This window comes from Sesamum indicum, linkage group LG8 (genome assembly GCF_000512975.1).
Source record: "Sesamum indicum cultivar Zhongzhi No. 13 linkage group LG8, S_indicum_v1.0, whole genome shotgun sequence".
In the NCBI taxonomy this organism is placed as follows: domain Eukaryota; kingdom Viridiplantae; phylum Streptophyta; class Magnoliopsida; order Lamiales; family Pedaliaceae; genus Sesamum; species Sesamum indicum.
The window spans coordinates 8,575,012-8,593,403 of record NC_026152.1 but is presented as its reverse complement, the minus strand read 5'-3'; the positions used below and the strand labels follow the sequence as shown (position 1 = coordinate 8,593,403).

General features: G+C 35.3%; 4 protein-coding genes across 8 annotated transcripts; 3 read left to right on the top strand and 1 right to left on the bottom strand.

The window, feature by feature from the left end:
• On the top strand, positions 2,709-4,981 carry LOC105167965 (pyruvate, phosphate dikinase regulatory protein 2). Its single transcript, XM_011087861.2, has 3 exons — positions 2,709-3,307; positions 3,971-4,610; positions 4,694-4,981. Exons 1-3 carry the CDS (start codon positions 2,813-2,815, stop codon positions 4,795-4,797), a joined length of 1,239 nt encoding a protein of 412 aa, XP_011086163.1. The 5' UTR covers positions 2,709-2,812; the 3' UTR covers positions 4,798-4,981.
• LOC105167966 lies at positions 5,250-8,054 on the bottom strand. 5 transcript variants are annotated; one of them, XM_011087863.2, is made up of 5 exons: positions 7,565-8,054; positions 7,212-7,427; positions 6,888-6,990; positions 5,770-5,995; positions 5,250-5,692 (listed from the first exon to the last, which is right to left on the bottom strand). In XM_011087863.2, exons 1-5 carry the CDS (start codon positions 7,583-7,585, stop codon positions 5,602-5,604), a joined length of 657 nt encoding a protein of 218 aa, XP_011086165.1. In that variant the 5' UTR covers positions 7,586-8,054; the 3' UTR covers positions 5,250-5,601. The 5 variants fall into 5 exon arrangements, with proteins under 5 accessions (XP_011086165.1, XP_011086164.1, XP_020551866.1 ...); XM_011087862.2 differs by having other exon boundaries at positions 6,888-6,996; positions 7,565-8,049; XM_020696207.1 differs by having other exon boundaries at positions 6,888-6,996; positions 7,680-8,048.
• On the top strand, positions 11,018-12,022 carry LOC105167963 (NDR1/HIN1-like protein 1). Its single transcript, XM_011087860.2, has one exon. The coding sequence runs from the start codon at positions 11,211-11,213 to the stop codon at positions 11,883-11,885; it is 675 nt and encodes a 224-aa protein (XP_011086162.1). The 5' UTR covers positions 11,018-11,210; the 3' UTR covers positions 11,886-12,022.
• LOC105167962 (sulfite exporter TauE/SafE family protein 1) lies at positions 15,597-18,343 on the top strand. The gene is made up of 4 exons (XM_011087859.2): positions 15,597-16,439; positions 17,318-17,452; positions 17,534-17,683; positions 17,804-18,343. Exons 1-4 carry the CDS (start codon positions 15,690-15,692, stop codon positions 18,110-18,112), a joined length of 1,344 nt encoding a protein of 447 aa, XP_011086161.1. The 5' UTR covers positions 15,597-15,689; the 3' UTR covers positions 18,113-18,343.

The following is an 18,392-nucleotide window of genomic DNA, read 5'->3' as shown; positions in this document are numbered from 1 at the left end:
CTCAAATCAAATTCCATCAATAGAAATATTTCTTTCAAGCCTACCATAGCTTCCAAACCCAGCAGTTTGGTATGGAGCTATCAAATAAATAGTCGCACCGTGAGTTTTTAGTCAAACGAATAAAAGATGGAAAGGCAAGTCATCCCAAAATTCTGATCTGGTTGCATCATTTGCAAACAGACGAATCATGAATCTAAAGATTATTTCTTTAAATGCAAAAGATGCAAAATTCCGAATCACTGTCAGAAGGAAAAAGAAGATGCAAAACTTTTAGAGCAAACTGAATGAAGAGATCTTGTTCTACTCAAGCAGTGTAGTAATCACATAACAGGTAATCGAGATATATTTGTCAATCTTAACCCAAATATCACTTGTCAAATTATTCTTGGCGATGGATCACAAAAGAGTGCTGAAGAAAAAGGTACGATTGTCCAGACAAAGAAAGGTGAGAAAAAACTCATTCCTGACGTACTATAGCCAAATTTGTCACACCATCTTCTTGTTGGCCAGCTCATCCATGAAGATTTCTCGATACGAAAAACGCCAGGTTCTTGATAAAAAAGAATGCGGTCATCGCGAATATTGAGATGAAACATAAAATATTTCCTCTCATGAGAGTTGTGCATTTAAAGTGGAAAATTCAGATTTGTCACATCTGCGGCATTTGTGATATGGTCATCTAAATGATGGCGGACTTCACTTACTAAAGAAGAAGAAGAATATGGTGATTGGGCTTCCTAATATCCAAAAATCTAGCCAAGTGTCTGAAGGGTGCATATATGGAAAATGCACAGGCTTTCATTTCCGGAAACTTCTTGGCTAGCCAAAACACCACTGGACCTTGTTCATTCAGACATATGTGGTCCAATGCAAACTCCCACTCCTGGAAACAAGAGATATTTTTATTTTCTTCATTGAAGATTTCACAAGAATGACGTGGATTTATTTCCTTAGTCAAAAATCAGAGACATTTTCTACTTCAAATTCAAAGCACTTGTTGAGACAAAGTGGTCTTTTAATAAAGACTTTGAGAACGGATCCTGAGGAGAATTTATCTATCATCCCTTCGCTGAATATTGCAAAGCAACTGGGATTCAAAGACAGTTGATAGTGAGCAGGACACCTCAACAAAATGACGTCGAGAGAAAAAACCCAACAGATGTTGAAATGGCCAGGAGCATGCTCAAAGGTAAAGGTCTTCTAAATTTATATAGGGCAGAAGCTGTTTATATTCTCAATCGATCTCCAACACAAGCTGTTCGAAATAAAACTCCATAATCAAAAGCCAAGACTCGACCATTTGAGGGTCATTGGCAGCATTGCATATGCTCATATTCCATCTCAAAGTCGTGGAAAATTTGACGAATAAGGTCAAAAGCTTCTCCTTATTGGCTATAGTGATGAGTCTAAAGGATATTGGACACATAAAATTTCAGTTTCAAACATCTCTTCCATGAAAATGCGATTTGGGATTGGAAAGAAAAATTCATTTCAAGGAATTTCGTAGGACCAAAATATCAAGCAAAACACTGCTCCTTCTACAAGATTTGAAGAGGAATATCAAAGTCCCCCACGACAAAAGCGTTCACTACGAGAAATTTATGAATCAAGTGAACTCGTTTTATCTTTGAGTGAACCTCAAACATTTGAAGAAGCATCCAATGAGGAATGCTGGAAAAAACCGATGAATGAAGAAATTTCCACCATTGAGAAAAAATACAACTTGGGAGCCCGTTGATTTGCCAGAAGGAAAGAAAACTGTTGGGCTGAAATGGATATACAATATCAAATATAATGAAGTTGGCGCAATTCTGAAATACAAAGCTCGACTCGACAACCTAGAATTGACTTCCTAGAAACTTTTGCTCCAGTGAGAAGAATCAAAACGATCCGTACTATTCTTGCATTAGCCGCTCAGTTGGAAACTTGACGTAAAATCTGCTTTTCTAAATGGCGAAATCTATGATAATGTTGCTATATTTTCTATTTAATTGAACTTAATTAGTCATTTTATTTTTATTTATAATTCTTTTACTTTGTTATTCATCATAATTAATTTACTCTTTATTTTTCTGTTCAAATTGATAAAATAATATTGGGATTTTAAAATTGTAAGTTAATTTTTCTTTTTATCATCCTTATTTCATTATTTTTTTTAACCATTTCAGTTGTCTTTCTTATTATAACTCATTAAAAGTAAATTTTTATTTTACTTTATATTTTATTTTTTAAATAATGATCATTTTTAGATTTATATATTTTAATATAGTTTTTTATAAAAAATAAATTATATAATACAAACAATACATTTGACTTATTCTTTATTTTTGTTATTTTTATACAAGATTGAATATATATATATATATTTAATAGAATGTCATAATTGTGTGGAAGTAATCCTCGTACAATACGAATTTTGGTAAATCGAATATGTGACATATGTAGGAAATTATCTTTGTCAATAATAATCAAAATAGATTAAAAATTCAAACTACTATATTTTATCTATTTAATATAAAAAAAAGTTAATTTATAGAAAGGATTCCTTTTATAGCACAATACATTATAAAAAAATATTTAATTTAATAAATGAAAAATATATAATCGTACATAGTATAAGGTTCATGTTAGTATTAGCATTTTAAACATACAATATCTTTAATAGAAATTTTAAAATATTGGGGCTTTTATGCAATTTGAACATAAATAAAACATACCGCAGCTCGTCGCCTGCCGCCTGGTATATCGGTATCAAATATATTGGATAAAAACGGCGAAAACTGTAACAAAGAAAAAATCTAAAATCAGAACGATGATTTCATCCGCAACCTTAACTCTATCGAACATCCCACACAAGTCATCACCGCCCGCCGGCTCGTCCATTCCTCACCCTGAAACCAAATCTACCCCTGCTTCACCGACCCCCTCCGAACCTTCATCTCCTCAGGCTCGGCGAATCAAATCAAGCCCTCAGCTAACCCGTTGGTCCAGGGCTCGCGCCATACGGTCCGGCCGAAGACTGAGCCGCCCGGTTCCACAACCAACTGGTGAAATGGAGTATTCCTATTCTGCATTCCAAGATAGAAACAGTAGTAATGGAAGTGATCTCGGGACACTTTCTCCTAGTAGTGATAGCGGAATTGACGGGGAGCATGTGAAGGTCGTGACGGCGGGGGGTAAGTCCATATACATGGTATCCGATGGAACGGGGTGGACAGCGGAGCACGCCGTTAACGCTGCGTTGGGTCAGTTTGAGCACTGCTTGGTGGATCGGGTTTGCCCGGTTAATACCCATTTGTTTTCCGGGGTAAGTTGGTCATTCACTTTTTGCGGGCCTTCTGATGAAATCGCTCCGATGAAATATGCCTAATTACTGGGTTTGTTATTCTTTAGTCTAAAAGTTGCTGGAGCATATGATTACGCGGTTTAGTGTTCATAAAGTACGGGTGATTAGTAAAGATGAAGTACATATGGTGCAATTAGTTTAAAGCTAATGTCGGAATTCGGAGCTACTGTGGTTGTTTTTCCATCTTCATTCTTACATTTCTGTGGTTTGATTCTTGTATAAAAAGAGAAAACATATTTTTGATTATTTGGTTGAGTTTAGGATTTTTGGGCAGGTCGAATGAAATTTTGTTACAGAGGTATAAAAAAGACAAGTGAAATGAGAACATATTTGGTTGTAATGTTTCTAAAAGCATTAAGTGGACTTTAGTTATTATGTCCGATTATTTAATTTAAGAATGGATGGCGCTGCGATCCAGCTTTGATTTCAAGTTGTTTAGTACGAGAATGAATAACAAAATGAGGCCCGTTTCCACTGGAAAATGCAAATAAGTCTTTGAACTTCTTGATCTGTGGTTATGACTAGGAGACTTTGTGCAATCAATGCGAGTTGGAGATTCTTCAGTGAAGTAGTTTCATTGATCACAATTGCTGTTTTTTTTTTTTTCTTTCATGTTTCTCTAAGATTGATGATGTGGAACGCTTGATGGAGATAATTGCCCAAGCCGCCAAGGAGGGAGCAATGCTTGTATACACTCTTGCTGATCCCTCGATTGCTGAATCTGCCAGACAAGCCTGTCGGCTTTGGGGTGTGACATCTCTTGATATACTTGGACCCATAACGGAGGCAATTGCTTCCCATCTTGGTGTCTCACCTTCTGGCATTCCGCGCTGGGCTCCCGGTAGGAACTCCTCGCTTGGTGAGGAGTACTTTCAAAGAATTGAGGCAATTGAGTTCACTATAAAGCAAGATGATGGAGCCCTGCCTCAAAATCTGCATAAGGCTGATATCGTTCTAGCTGGCGTATCCCGTACTGGGAAGACACCATTGTCTATTTATCTAGCACAGAAAGGATACAAAGTGGCAAATGTGCCACTTGTGATGAATGTAGAGTCTCCAAGGAGTCTCTTTGAGATTGACCAGGAGAAGGTATTCGCGTTGACTATAAATCCTGTTGTCCTACAAACAATCAGAAGAGCAAGAGCAAAGAGCTTGGGGTTCACTGAAGATATACGAAGCAACTATTGTGAAATGGACTATGTCAAAGTAGAGCTGGAGTGCGCCAGTAAAATCTTTCAGCAAAATCCCGTCTGGCCAGTGATTGGTGAGTACGAAGCACAATTTCTACTGACTTCATGATAATGATAATCCGAATTCATTTGAATTTCTTGGTTGCTTTGATTGCAGATGTCACCGGGAAAGCAATTGAAGAAACAGCAGCAATTATACTGAGGCTCTACCATGACAGGAAAAATAAATGCTCAATGCCAAGAATTTCCAAGCGCTACTAAATATGAGAATTTTTGTTCTCAAACATGAATAAGAAGGATTCTCATCAGGACAACTAAGAAATTCAGTCTTTATTACCTAGAATGCACGGTGGGAATTCTAACAGTATTTACTTTGTAAATATAACATAACTGGTTGTGACATTATTGTATAATGAAATAAAGTTGTTTGCGCCAGAATTTGTTATATCCTCTCTTGTTGGACATCATGACACACAGAAATCAACATATGTTAATATTTCTGATCTCACTTATGACAAACGCTTGGCGATTTCAGTTGTTGCAGGTATTCTGATCTCAATAATAGGCTCAATATTCCCTGGTTTATGTATCCTTTGCAGCAAAATAGTAATCATTTACTGTTGTACATCAATTCTTGTTCATACAATTGATAGTTAATTCAGCATGATCTATGGTAGCATGAAATGTCTCCGACATCTTGTGGTATGCGTCTGTTCTGAATGCCATGGGACTATTTATACTGCAGGAATTTCTGGACTACAGAAAGAACAAACAAACGTAAAGAAAGAAAAAACAAACATAAAGGAGGAAGGAGAAAAGAAAACTCCACTCCTCTCCTAGTGCTATACATCTGCCGCTGTCTTCTAGTTTAGGAATTTGCTACTTAGAAAAGTTGTCTGGAAAAAGAAGGTAACTCGGCTGGAAGCCGATGGAGATCGATTCATTTCTGCCTTAAGTTCTTCTAATTAACTCTATATTACTTCACTTGTTCAGCCTTCATTTACATGCGCGCTGAGTTGAATAAGCCGAAACTGAAGAGCTCCAGCTCCCAGCAATTGATCAAGTTCAGAAGTGGTCAAGAACATTATCACCTCCCTCGTTGAGGTTTCCAATGGTTAACGTTACATAAATCAGTATAATACTTCCGATGCTTGAACTGAAACAGATCACAAGACGATTATGATAACCGGTTCAGATAAACATTGGACGGGAAATCAATACGGTAGAACTTACATGGTTGCACAGATGAAAAGTATCCTTGTTGGATGAAACAAGGATGTCAGGGTAGAACGCCGGAAACTTAACCTCTTCCCACCACGTTGGCCTTCGGCAGCTATACTGCTCATGCTGCCATTCTTGATGGTGATCTGATGGTGGACTTGGGGGACGTGGTGATTGGTGGCTCCCACCGCCCCTACCGCTGATGCCTTTTGGGGCGTGCTACCACCATGTAAAGTAGCTGCGATTCTCACACGCAGATGATATTTAAGGATTTATACAGACTCTAGAGTCCCATAATTTACCTCGTACGCGTGCGCCCGAAACTAAAAAGTAGAAACATAAAGGAACGATGGTGGGTGTTGTAAATTAACTTTCATGCGCGGGAATGTGTTGTTTGAGAACAGTACTTAGGTGAGATTATTTAAATTTTATCAGAATAAGAATTTTTAGAACTAAAGTTTAGGAACTAAAGCAAACCTAAATACATCATGTTATCCTCTACAAAGTCGAAATTTTATTAGGCAAAAACATGACCGAATTTCAACTTTTTGGAAGATAACACGATCTATTTAAGTTTTTTTTTCTCAATTAGTCCTTTTTTAGAGCGGACAAATTGTTGTAGCTTCCTAGCCAAAATGCTAGATGTTGGTCTGCTCCCTTAATGGACATGATAGGAAAAGAATTCTAATAAAAACGTGACTCTAGGATGAAAATATCGCCCTAGAGGTAGAATACGGCTATGCGTGTTCTTATCTTTGTTTGCTTATTAAAATTCTACATTAAACAACACGGCTTTGGTGTGTAACTCTCGATATGAATGTATTATGTGCTTATAGGGATACAAGTTCATGTCTCATAACATGATTAGACTTTTTAAAAATTTTTTTAAAGGTTAAGAAATGAAATTTTCCGCCCACATTTTTGTTAAAAATTGATTGGAAGTACTAAATTAAAATAAAAATTAAAATTCAGAAACTCTAAAGTAAAAAAAAAATTGAGACTAAATTAATTCTACATGTAAACTTAAGTAATTAATTATATAATATGTACCCGTAAGATTTTGTCATTCTTTCTATAGCCAGGGACAATATTTCTTTTTTTCCAAAGTGGAGGAAACAAATAAGGGTTACCTGTAGGTGAAGTTGGAAGCGTGCTCAAGTCTTTCAAATCTGGAGTTGCTGAGTTGATATTGTTATCGACCCCTCTCATCCATCCTTGTCTTGAAGGGGTTCGCTGCGCCTTAAATAAAGCACATGTATATGTTTTAATTAGGCTGTTGAGAGCTCATGAGTTAGGATGAAAGGAACGTTAAACTTAATTAATGGAATAATCATTATTACATCATTAAACAGCTCCGAAAATTGCACTTATTTCATTTGTATTTGGCTAATGATTGAGAAATTACTCTCAATTATGATTACGAGCTAATTAATACTGAAACTGAAAAAACTTACACCAATTCTTGAATTCGAACTGATGTCTTTCTCTATAAGATGAGAAAAGCGTTCCATGTCCACCACGAAGCTGTCGGATTTCGTGCTCGAGTGTTGCAGTCCGTTTGCGTCTTCAGAAACAGGAAATTTCTGACCTCCTTTTTGAAACAATTCTCCAGGTTCATAGTTCGAGCTGATCAGACTATGATCAGAACCCATATTCTCCTGAAAATTAAACTAAGAATAATCAAATCACCCCATTATCAGCCTTTATACTGAAGTACTTTCAGTTTCAGTTTCGGAAGAAATTCACGGAAACTGCAACGTTGGATGAAACAGTAAGACGATGAGTGTAATACGGAAAACTAGGTTACCGGTTTCAGATTTCCAGTCATTTTCTGTCGCCAAGAAACAATGACGTCGAGGAATATTGAAGAGCAGAAAAAAAGAGGAAAGCGGTAATAGTGGGAGGAGGTGTTAGGGTGGTACCAATTCAGGTCGCGTAGCAAATCAGGAAATCATCAGTTTCCACTTTTCTCACCACCTAATCCAAAACAACACATGAATGAAAGACAAACACGCCTCAGTTGGTCAACTTTTTGTGCCCATATCAATGATGAGTGCAAAGGCCTTCTTGCAAGAAATATCACTCAAAGCAAGAGGGGAAGGCTTCATTTGCAAGACATCATTGCTTTCTCCAAAATAAGATTGGTAAGAACTCAACAGTCTTGACACCAGAAACAAGGCTTTGTTCCTCTTCAACGAAGAATTCCTGTTGCATATACATACATATATATATATATATATATATATATATAATTAACTATTGATTGGAGAAGAGGACAATTGGAATTTGGAAAGAACATACATATGTGGGGGTGGCTTATCTTGATAATGCTTTTTGAACTTTGTTCAAGTGAAGTAGGGTCTAATATATCCAAGACAATGGCCCCTTCAACTCTTGATATGATGAATCTCTCTTTGAGAAATATCCGCCCACCGCTAAACTGTTTTCCTGGCTTAGTTAAATGTATTTTGGGTCTTACACTTTTAGCCTTATGATATTTTGATCGTGCAACTTATTAGTTAAATTAACTAAAATTGATGTCACTTTTCGACCAACTATGTCACTCTCCACCCAACTTTGAAATTCCAACCCGTTTTTTCTTAAACCAAGAAGTTTAAAAAAGTGAATGGCTACTTTATAATTCTAACAAATTATAAGAGTAAAATGCCAAATAATTATAATTACAAAACTCAAGAATGGTACTAATAAAAATTAGTAACGGATCACATAGGTCTTTTGAGCAAAGACGAAATAGTTATATATGTATGATAGTTAATTTTGGAAAATTAAACCTTATTTGTAGACTTGAGGATAACAAAATATTCGAAGATATTTTAGGAATGAGGGAGAGCCCAGGTGGAAAATCTAATAGAAAATAAAGTTTATAAAAGACATTTCTAGGATTTATCAAATTATAAACATGAATTTTCTGTTTAAAAAAAATATAAATATGAACTATTTTTTATTTTCTTCTGGAATATATTATTTTCAAGACGATCATTCAATTATAGCCTTAGCATTCATTTTTCTTTGTGCATGCAATGTCGACATGCTTCATAATTGCATTGTAAGTTCTTTGTCTTTGCGCTCTTCTATATTTCATTTCTTGATATTTTATACGGTAAATTATAATGGGCATTGTGACATACGAATATTTTTTGTTATATAAAAAATTATTCATACCCCTCTAATTTAATGACCGTCTAATAATTAGTTCAATTCGTTAGTTTCCATTAGATTTCATCCATTTTTTTTATGGTAAACTGACTAAAATATTTTTGTGGACTATAAACTATAATTTTATTTACTTTTTTAAGTTTTCTAAAAATTTTAATAAATTAAGTGGATAATTTTTTGTAATTATTCACCCCTTCCGTTTCTTTTTATAAATTTTTATTTTTTCTTAAGAAAATATATGATAAGAGTACAATTTATAATTTCATACCTCTATTAAAAAATTACATAATTTCATCAAATATTAGAAAATTATTTGTAATTTTTCAAACAACAAGAGAGTATTCGATTATTCGTAATTATACCAAATTTTAAAAAATATCATTATAATTTACTCTATTTTTAATCCCAACTAAAATTTTATTATGATCACGTTTCTAATATTAACCTTAAAATAATTAGCACTTCTATTGTACTTTTTTTTCCTTACCATCACTGCATTATTACTATAGCTTTACGCAATAAATTACTAACATAACAAGAATTAATACAAGAGACGTGTTAAAAAAAAAAAGAGGATATCTCCTCCAATTTTTTCGTACACATCTCGGAAAAAATTAAACTAAGGTAAGGAAAGAAGAAAATCAAGAAAAATCCCCGTACTGATTCTCTCTGTCATCTCTCTGATTCTCCTGTCATGTTTCTGCTTTGAAAAATTAATGACGTCAAAGTCCAAAATTTCATAAATTAGAAAGATATAGAAGGTCAAAATGGCACGACGAATAGAATTAAGTAAAACGAAAATCACACTTACACTCTTAGATTTATAATTTATTTATACAAATTATTTTTATTTTTAAATAATTGTGCATACATCTATAAAAAATATTAACATTATTTACATAAGTCATCTTTATTTTTTAAAAAATTACACATACATCTCTTCTTTTCAGCATTCTTATGATTACACCGGCAAGTTTTGAATACTTTTTGAACAGCATAGGACTTGGGATCGCCATCAGCGACAAGTTACAGAATAATGCAGTATAGATCAAGATTAGTTTATTGTACTATTCGAATCTTTATTATACTACCATGCTGGAATTGGAGATTTTTTTTTTTTATATGTAATTATATTTGACTAGTGCTGGAATTGGAGATTTGGTAGGATTAGTTAGGTAGAAAATTTTCCAAAGTGACTGGAATAGCTTAACCACCAGTGCGTAATCTGAGCCGACGGCGTGAAAGACTTAAGTAGGGTATAACTTGCTCATCCCACCTACGACGAGCAGACATCCATCTGGTAGAGTTTAGAATTTTAGGATGATGAAATTAAATTTAGTAATACGAAAGATAAAACAAAATAGATTATAAAGAAAAAAATATCGCTAAAAACCCCGTTGTTTATCTGAGATTAAAACTTACACGGCAACTTATTGCCCATAGGTGTTTTTATTTTTTATTCTTTTCTATGAGTAAAATAATAATTAATACATAATTATATTATTATTATTATTATATGTTAAATCACTAATTATTAGTTAAATTCAAAATCATCTTTATGAAACCAAAATAAAGAACTAATATAAAATTTTCCATGGAACTCTAATCGAAACCTTGTACTTGCGGAATTTAAGATGAACTTTCTTGATTTTTTTGTTTTTACGCTTTCGCACCCAACACTCGGACACCCGAGGTTGAGGTTCGGGCACAAGACCGAACTTTTGTTGCTGAGTTAATTGACATTGTTTCAGTACTTCAGCTTCAGCTTGATGGGAAAAGAGGGATTCTGTTCTACAAAATATGCCCGGGACTAGCAGTCGTGCTTGGGCCTGGCGTAAGCTTTGGGCTTTGTAAAATACACTTGTGGAATGCACGTCCAGATAACCAGCAACATGAAATGGGCAAGCCTGCTATGTAATGAATTCGGCTGAATCCATGATGAAAACGGGTGCTTTCTTCATGACAACTCCTGAATTGTTCTATCTTGTAATACTTGTCGTGTACAAGTCAACCTAGAATCATATACCTTGTCCACACTCAATATTTTACTCACTTTCTTTTCTTCGTTGGAGTATATGCATGTTCATGAATCAAGGTCATCAACATTTATACTCCAGCAATACAAGAATAAGCTAAGCTAGCTTATTCCTTTCTTTCCACATGCTCATGACTCAAAACAAAAATTCCGTCGGCTTTTTTTCTCTGGCAATTCCAGGTGCACATATATAAACAACCACACTCCATTATCCTGTTCATCACAGCCCTTGATCACAACCATGCGGTCCAACGACCGAATTCCGATTCAATCCGGCCCGGAAAACGGCCGCGCCATGAGGCGGCACCATACGGCCCGCTACTACGCTCACCGCGTCAAAGAAAGTCTCACCACCAGAGTCTCAAAGCTCATTTGTGCCATATTTTTATTCCTTCTCTTTCTTGTGGGCATCATCACTTTCATTCTATGGCTCAGTTTACGCCCCCACAGACCAAGATTCCACGTCGAAGGGTTCTCGATTCCAGCCTTCGCTCAAGGAGGCGGGCCCGAAACTGCCCAGATAATATACAATGTCACGGCCCGTAACGCAAATCAAAACATCGGTGTTTACTATGACACCATGCAGTTGACAGTGTTTTACTTGGACCAAAGCATAGGCGGTATGCCGTTGTTGCCTCCGTTTTATCAAGAGCCTAAAAATACGACGATAATAGCTGGGCAATTGGTCGGCGACACCCTGAGGGTGACGAACCAGCTGTGGCAGCAGTTCTTGGCGGACCGGTCTCGTGGTCAGGTGGTCTTCCGGCTTGAGATTACGTCAATCATTCGGTTCAAGATATCGACATGGGACAGCAAGCGCCACACCATGCATGCTAATTGTCCGGTTGGAGTAGGGCCGGACGGTTTCATCTTGTCGACTTACAGAGATAAGAGGTGTCCGGTTTACTTCAGCTGATACTGTGATGTAATATATTGCCATACTTTTTGGGTGCGCTTTTCGGATTGATTTTGGGTTTGTGGCTTTGTTTAATTTTAAGTGTTGAATTCAAATATTTCTTATGCAAATTTGTTTTGATTACATCTACTTAATTACATGATTTGTAATATTATTTATTTTGATTGGATGTTTATATTTTTTGCACTTCTCATTTAATTAATTAGAAGTATTCATCTGACATTCATCGAAGTGGATTTATTATGATAATATTTTGTTAACATTTAAACAAGAAGGCGTGAAAAACATTTGATATTACATTACTGAAATATATGTTGATGCGCTTCAATTTTTGAAGATCGCGTCCTAAATCATATGATCAGGCTCGGGGCTATATGAGGAATAAGCTCAAAATCTGCATAAATAAGGGAGGTGATGGACTTGACCAGAATTAGCACTTCGATGATTAAGTTAGAAATAGTATTAAGGTAAAGTCGAAGTTAATAGATATACAAGTGAATAAGATTCGATATCTTGAATTTCATAAATACTAGGTATTTATATCTTTTGGTCCAATGAACAACTTACTTTGCTCAAGATGTATCCACGTGTCGTCGATCCAACCTGTTCTTTTGAGTGGTGTCCTTATAAGCCCTTGTGGACTAGATACGACTAGATACCCCGAGTGTCCTTTCTCATATTGGAGTCCACATCAAAATTTGATCATATACCATTAGGCCATGACTGGTATATAAAAATAGAGTGGGAATAGAATTGGCATTTCTAAGTCCTTTCCTATACATGTGATTGGTATACATAAAAAAATGGATTAGCCATTCGATGGGAACTCTTATTCCCTTAGGAAAGGGATTAGTGATTCCATCCCAAAAAAATGGTATTAGCTATTCCTATGTGCTTGAGAATGATTTTTTTTTTTTTTTTTGACAAAATTATCGTCGTGATTACATTATAAAAGGCATTAATATTTTTGGGGTGAACTTTACCGAGTGTGATCGAGTCTTTTTATTCAAAATAATATTTTGAATTAATAACCAAATATTGGGAACAAAATATTAATTCATTAATTTTGATATTTGTTTTAATTGATATTAATTCAAAATATTTTTTTGGTCGAATATTGAAGCATAATTATAAATGTAGTGTGACCAAATAGATTAATTCATTTAATTGTTCAAATTAATATAATTTTTTTTAGAAAATACTATCTATGTGTATATGTGATGATCAATACATTATTCTTTAAGTAAATAAATAAATTTTCTTATATATTCTTTTTAGTAACATATAAGATATTTTATAAATTGCTTATAAGTTTCTATAAGCAATTTTTAAAAATTTTACTGTTATACAATGCATTCAATATATATATATATATATATATATTAAAGAAAAAACTTGTCACAAAAATTATTCTATTCTATTACTGACCATCTTTTTATAATTATCAATTGTGTGAATGGAATCAATTAAGGAATAACAATTTCATTGCTTTCTAATTTTTTTGTGTATATCAATCATAAGAATATCATTCAAATATGATTCATTTTCCCATCTTTATTCTATTTCCATTTAATTCAGTTCCTTTGTACCAATCATGCCCTTAGTCCTTGGGTGTTTTCCCATATTCTTTTATTCCCTTTTCCTTCTTGTTTATTATGCTTTGCCATTGTAAGGGTCTATCCGAGGAAATCCTAATCTAATATGTTTGGTTAGATGTGAATTAATTATATAACATATTTATTATGTAATTAATATGTCATTCAGAAAAAGTGATCAATATATAGTAAATATATTATATTTATTGTGTGACCAACCTTATTTGGATAAAACTTTTCCATTCTTGATTGCCCAACTTGAAACTAGAAAGACCAGAATTGGGTAGCGAATGTGTTGGCCCGTTGTCTTGGTAGACCGGGTTCTCTCTCTAGTCTGGATTTTAGTTCTATATGTTGTTGAATAATTCTTTTATTTATAATATTTTGGCCCAAGCTTAACGATATGCTCTTCCTTCTAAAGTTGTTGAAAATCTGTGACCCAAACTATCCTTGGAGTTGGAGGAACTTGATCTCAGACCAGATCAAAATGTAAAATTCTTGTAAAATGTGCATCTGCATTGTGTGACAGATAAAAATCTAGTCTGGTAGGTAGCAGTAACCTCTGAGAATTGATCAATCTTAGGACAAACAGTGGGCGTGCACATGACGACAGGAAATTATGGGATGAATCAGCAAATTTCAGGCCTACCTAGTTGTACTTGCACTACAAAACTTGGAGGGACTCTTTTTAGATTAATCAAATGATAGACAAGATTAGAAGCTCAAGTGCTGTTAAAATATGGAAGGCGCTGACTCAGACAAAACAAGCGACCATGGATAAGGTTTCACCAACTTGTTCCATGTCGCAACCCAAACTTGGCAGAAATATCTTTATTATTTTATACAGTATATTTCTTGGTGTTCATTTCTTTTTTATTTTCAAATAATCTTTTTAAAAGTTGGAATAAACTAAGATGATGTGACGTGCGAAATATCTGTAATAAACTCATACAATCATGTAATCAGAAGTTGTGTTCAAATCTTAATGAAATATTTGGACATTCTGATTATTACAGTCATAACATTTCATCAAATGTAATATTTCATAAGATGTAAAAGTTGTAGCTTGTAAATAAAATAATTATTCATTTAATGATTACTTCTCTTTCCTTTTGGGAATAAATTAGTCTTTCTTTTCTCAAATTGATCTTTTGAAATCAGGGTGGTAAGTTCTAGGCCTGCTTAAACAGCAAAAAGGTAATTCTGATCTGATCTTCAACCACAGTATATTCAGTTTTTAGTGGAAAACACATATCCGTTGTGATTAATTTACTGGTTGTTCGAGCAGTCCAACCAGGTGAAAGCACTACCTCTCAGCTGCCTCCCACTTTGGTTTTTCAATTTATTACATTCTTATCTTGGTGAATTGTTTCTTTAGAGCAAACTAGACAGATACCCAATTCTTTTGTAATAATATATGATATACAAGACAGTAACTATGAAGTTTGACAACGAATTCTTTTCTACCTATTTTTGTCGGATTTGAGATGCCCAAGTCGTAAACGATCGATTTTTGGATTGAATTTTTTGTTTTATTAAATTTTAATATACACATTATATTTTATATAATTTAATTTGTAAAATACATATACTAAATGGAGTAGAAAATACAATTCAAAAAATGCCTACGTATGCTCTACATTTGGAAGTTAGGTTAGTACACATAATTCTGAAATTGTTCCGAAAAAATTCTTCTTATTACTTCATCAATTGAAAATGCATTAAAGTTTTAGAAGGTCGTAGAATTTCGAGCTTCAGACAGTCACTTTATATCATTACCTAAGTAGTTGCGATTTTTGAGGATTCAAAATTTTTACGTCTCCCCTTGATGATTTCGAAAAATAAGGAAAGGCTAACACAAAATTTTGAAATATTAATTGAAATTGTGAAATTTTTTACACAAATCAGATATAATTAAACTAAATTTATTATGGAGCAAATATGATGTACTTATCTTGTAATTAATTATTTTTTTAAATTATATAAAATTTTATATATATTTAATTATTATATAATTGATTTAAGACGGATGAATTCCGATTTAGAATTTCTCAAATAAAAATATAATAACGTGAGAAAAGTGAATGCACGCGTCACCTGCTTTCGAAGCTGTGTTGTTTTTATCAGAAAATGCCATGCAATCACTTCCTCTCATCACTGACTCCAAGTCTAAGGCCTCATCGGAACCTCACAACTCCTCAGCATTCTAATGAAGCATAAATTCCTGAAATTTCTCTGCCTCCTTATCTTTTCCATCACCACCTTCGATATTTCCCATGCAAAGCAACGCCGGCGGCCCATTTCTGAAACACTCCTCCTCCACCCAACTCATCCATGGAAGACTCCCGCAGAGTTCCTGCTGGAAAATCCAAACCTGAAGACAACCCTTCAATTTCTGCTCGCTGGAATTCTATCCTTCATCGCCGCCGCGATTTCCAGCGCTGGTGGGATTGGAGGCGGTGGCTTATTCATACCCATTCTAACTATTGTTGCCGGGTTGGACCTCAAACTGGCGTCCAGCTACTCGGCTTTCATGGTAACCGGAGGATCGCTTGCTAATGTCGCGTGTCAAATGTTTGCAAAACGCGGCGCCAGGCCGCTGATTGATTACGACATAGCTCTGTTGTCGGAGCCATGCATGCTCCTGGGTGTGAGTTGTGGTGTAATCTGCAATCTCGTGTTCCCCGAGTGGTTAATCACTATATTTTTTGCGATTTTTCTCGCCTTTTGCACCTTCAAAACCTGCAAATCAGGGGTTTTGTTCTGGAAATTGGAATCAGAGGAGGTGAGGAGGAACGAATTTCCACGTTCTGAGCTGGAATCTAAAGAACCCCTGTTGTTAAGTGCCGAAGTGGGAGAGAGCAAGTCGGGAATTCCATGGCTGAAGCTTGGAATGCTGATTCTGATCTGGTTTTCCTTTTTAGTGTTATATCTCTTTCGAGGAAACCGCAACGGACAAGTAAGGCTGTTCTCCTTAGTAACCTTATCTTCTTTCACACCTATTTGATTTCTTCTATTTACTTCCCGTCGGATATTAAATTTTGTCATAAGAAATAGGATTGATTTCTGGAGACTTTAATGTTATCATGTTTTGCTTTTGACTGCAACTTCTATAGCTAGGTAGCTTTCTTCTTTCCAAATGGCAAGATTATGATGTTAGAAACTAAGTGAATACAAATAATAGATCTAAATCACCCTTTAAATCAAGAAATAAATTTAAAGAGAGGCAAATACAGCCAGACAATTTACAGTTTTGGGCATCCAGTTCTTGATCGTCACACACCCGTACACTGAGATAAATTCACAGCATTCAATCAAACAATATAAATGATATTACAAGAACTTTGAAATCTAAAAATTGTTTCAGAAAATGGCTAATGACCCATAAGGGGTGGCTCTCGCGATCAGGCCCATAGAATCCAGCAGCTTTGTTGTGTGGTTCTTTTCATGATAAAGCTATAAAACAGAGAACTGAAGACAGGGGAATCCGCACAACTGCACATATCATGAACAGATTCTGAATCAAAGAGAGACGTGGATACATGTGTGTCATAAAAAAAGAGCACAAGAGAACATTTCAAAAAGAAGCAATAAAGGAAATACCTGGGCCTGCAAGAATAAAGACTATAGAATGTGCAGTGCAATATGCATGGCATGGCCGGTTTTTCCTCGAAATTCCTGTCACATGCCACTCACGGTTGCCAAAGACATTTGTTAAAGACTACTGGGGTCGTCCCTGCATTTGTAGCTATTACTAAAGACTATCACAACCGTTGTTCCTAAAACTTCTTTATGTATTGATACTATGGGTATCCATCATATTTAAAATTTCTGTAGGGTATTATCCATATAGCGGCTTGTGGAACAGGATACTGGATGATCTCATCAATTCAAATTCCTCTAGCAGTTATCTTCACCACATGGATCCTGCATTGTGGAAAGAGTCCTAATGCTAAATTTTCCACTGTACAGGTGCCTAACAGACATTTATGTTTGTGTTCTTGCACTCTTTCTCAGTCAAACCTTACCTTAATGTTTCTTTCTTCATATAAGGAAAATGGAAGTGAAACCAGAAATCTGTCATCTGAGAGGCTCATTTTCCCTGTAATGGCACTACTAGCTGGGGTGCTAGGAGGCATTTTTGGAATCGGGGGTGGTATGCTTATAAGTCCGCTTCTTTTCCAAATAGGAGTACAACCTGAAGTAAGTTCTTCATCCGAAACTTATTCACCTCGAACATGTTTTAACTACCTACTTTCTTACAAAAGTGAAAACAGATCCATCTACTGATGATTGCAGTCACATTTGTCTCCTTGTACATAGGTGACAGCGGCAACCTGTTCCTTCATGGTACTGTTCTCCTCATCCATGTCCGCGATTCAGTACCTATTGTTGGGCATGGAGCACATATACGGAGCACTAACCTATGCAGCCATTTGTTTTATTGCCTCGCTAGTTGGTTTGACATTAGTGCAACGAGCAATAATGAAACACGGGAGGGCCTCTCTCATCGTGTTCTCGGTTGGTACGGTGATGGCTTTGAGTACTGTCCTGATAACCAGTTTTGGAGCCGTAGATGTCTTGAGGGATTACACCAGTGGGAAGAGCATGGGGTTCAAGAAACCTTGCTAATTCACTACTTCATTAAACTTGATTTTGGGACAGTGAAAACTACTTAATACCTACCAATCTATGTACTTCAAATCGAGTAAGTAGAATGAGGTAACTCCACTAGAGTTGTATGCTCAGAAGTCTACAACTTAAAAATGAGGTAACTCAAGCAGTCTTAGTACCATTTCCCCAAAATAATACTACTGAAAGTTCTCATGGGTTCTTGCAGTTCCATTGATCATATTGGAGATTGTTTGGTCTTACAACTTGGTCACTAATCCACTGTGTGTGTTGTTGTTGC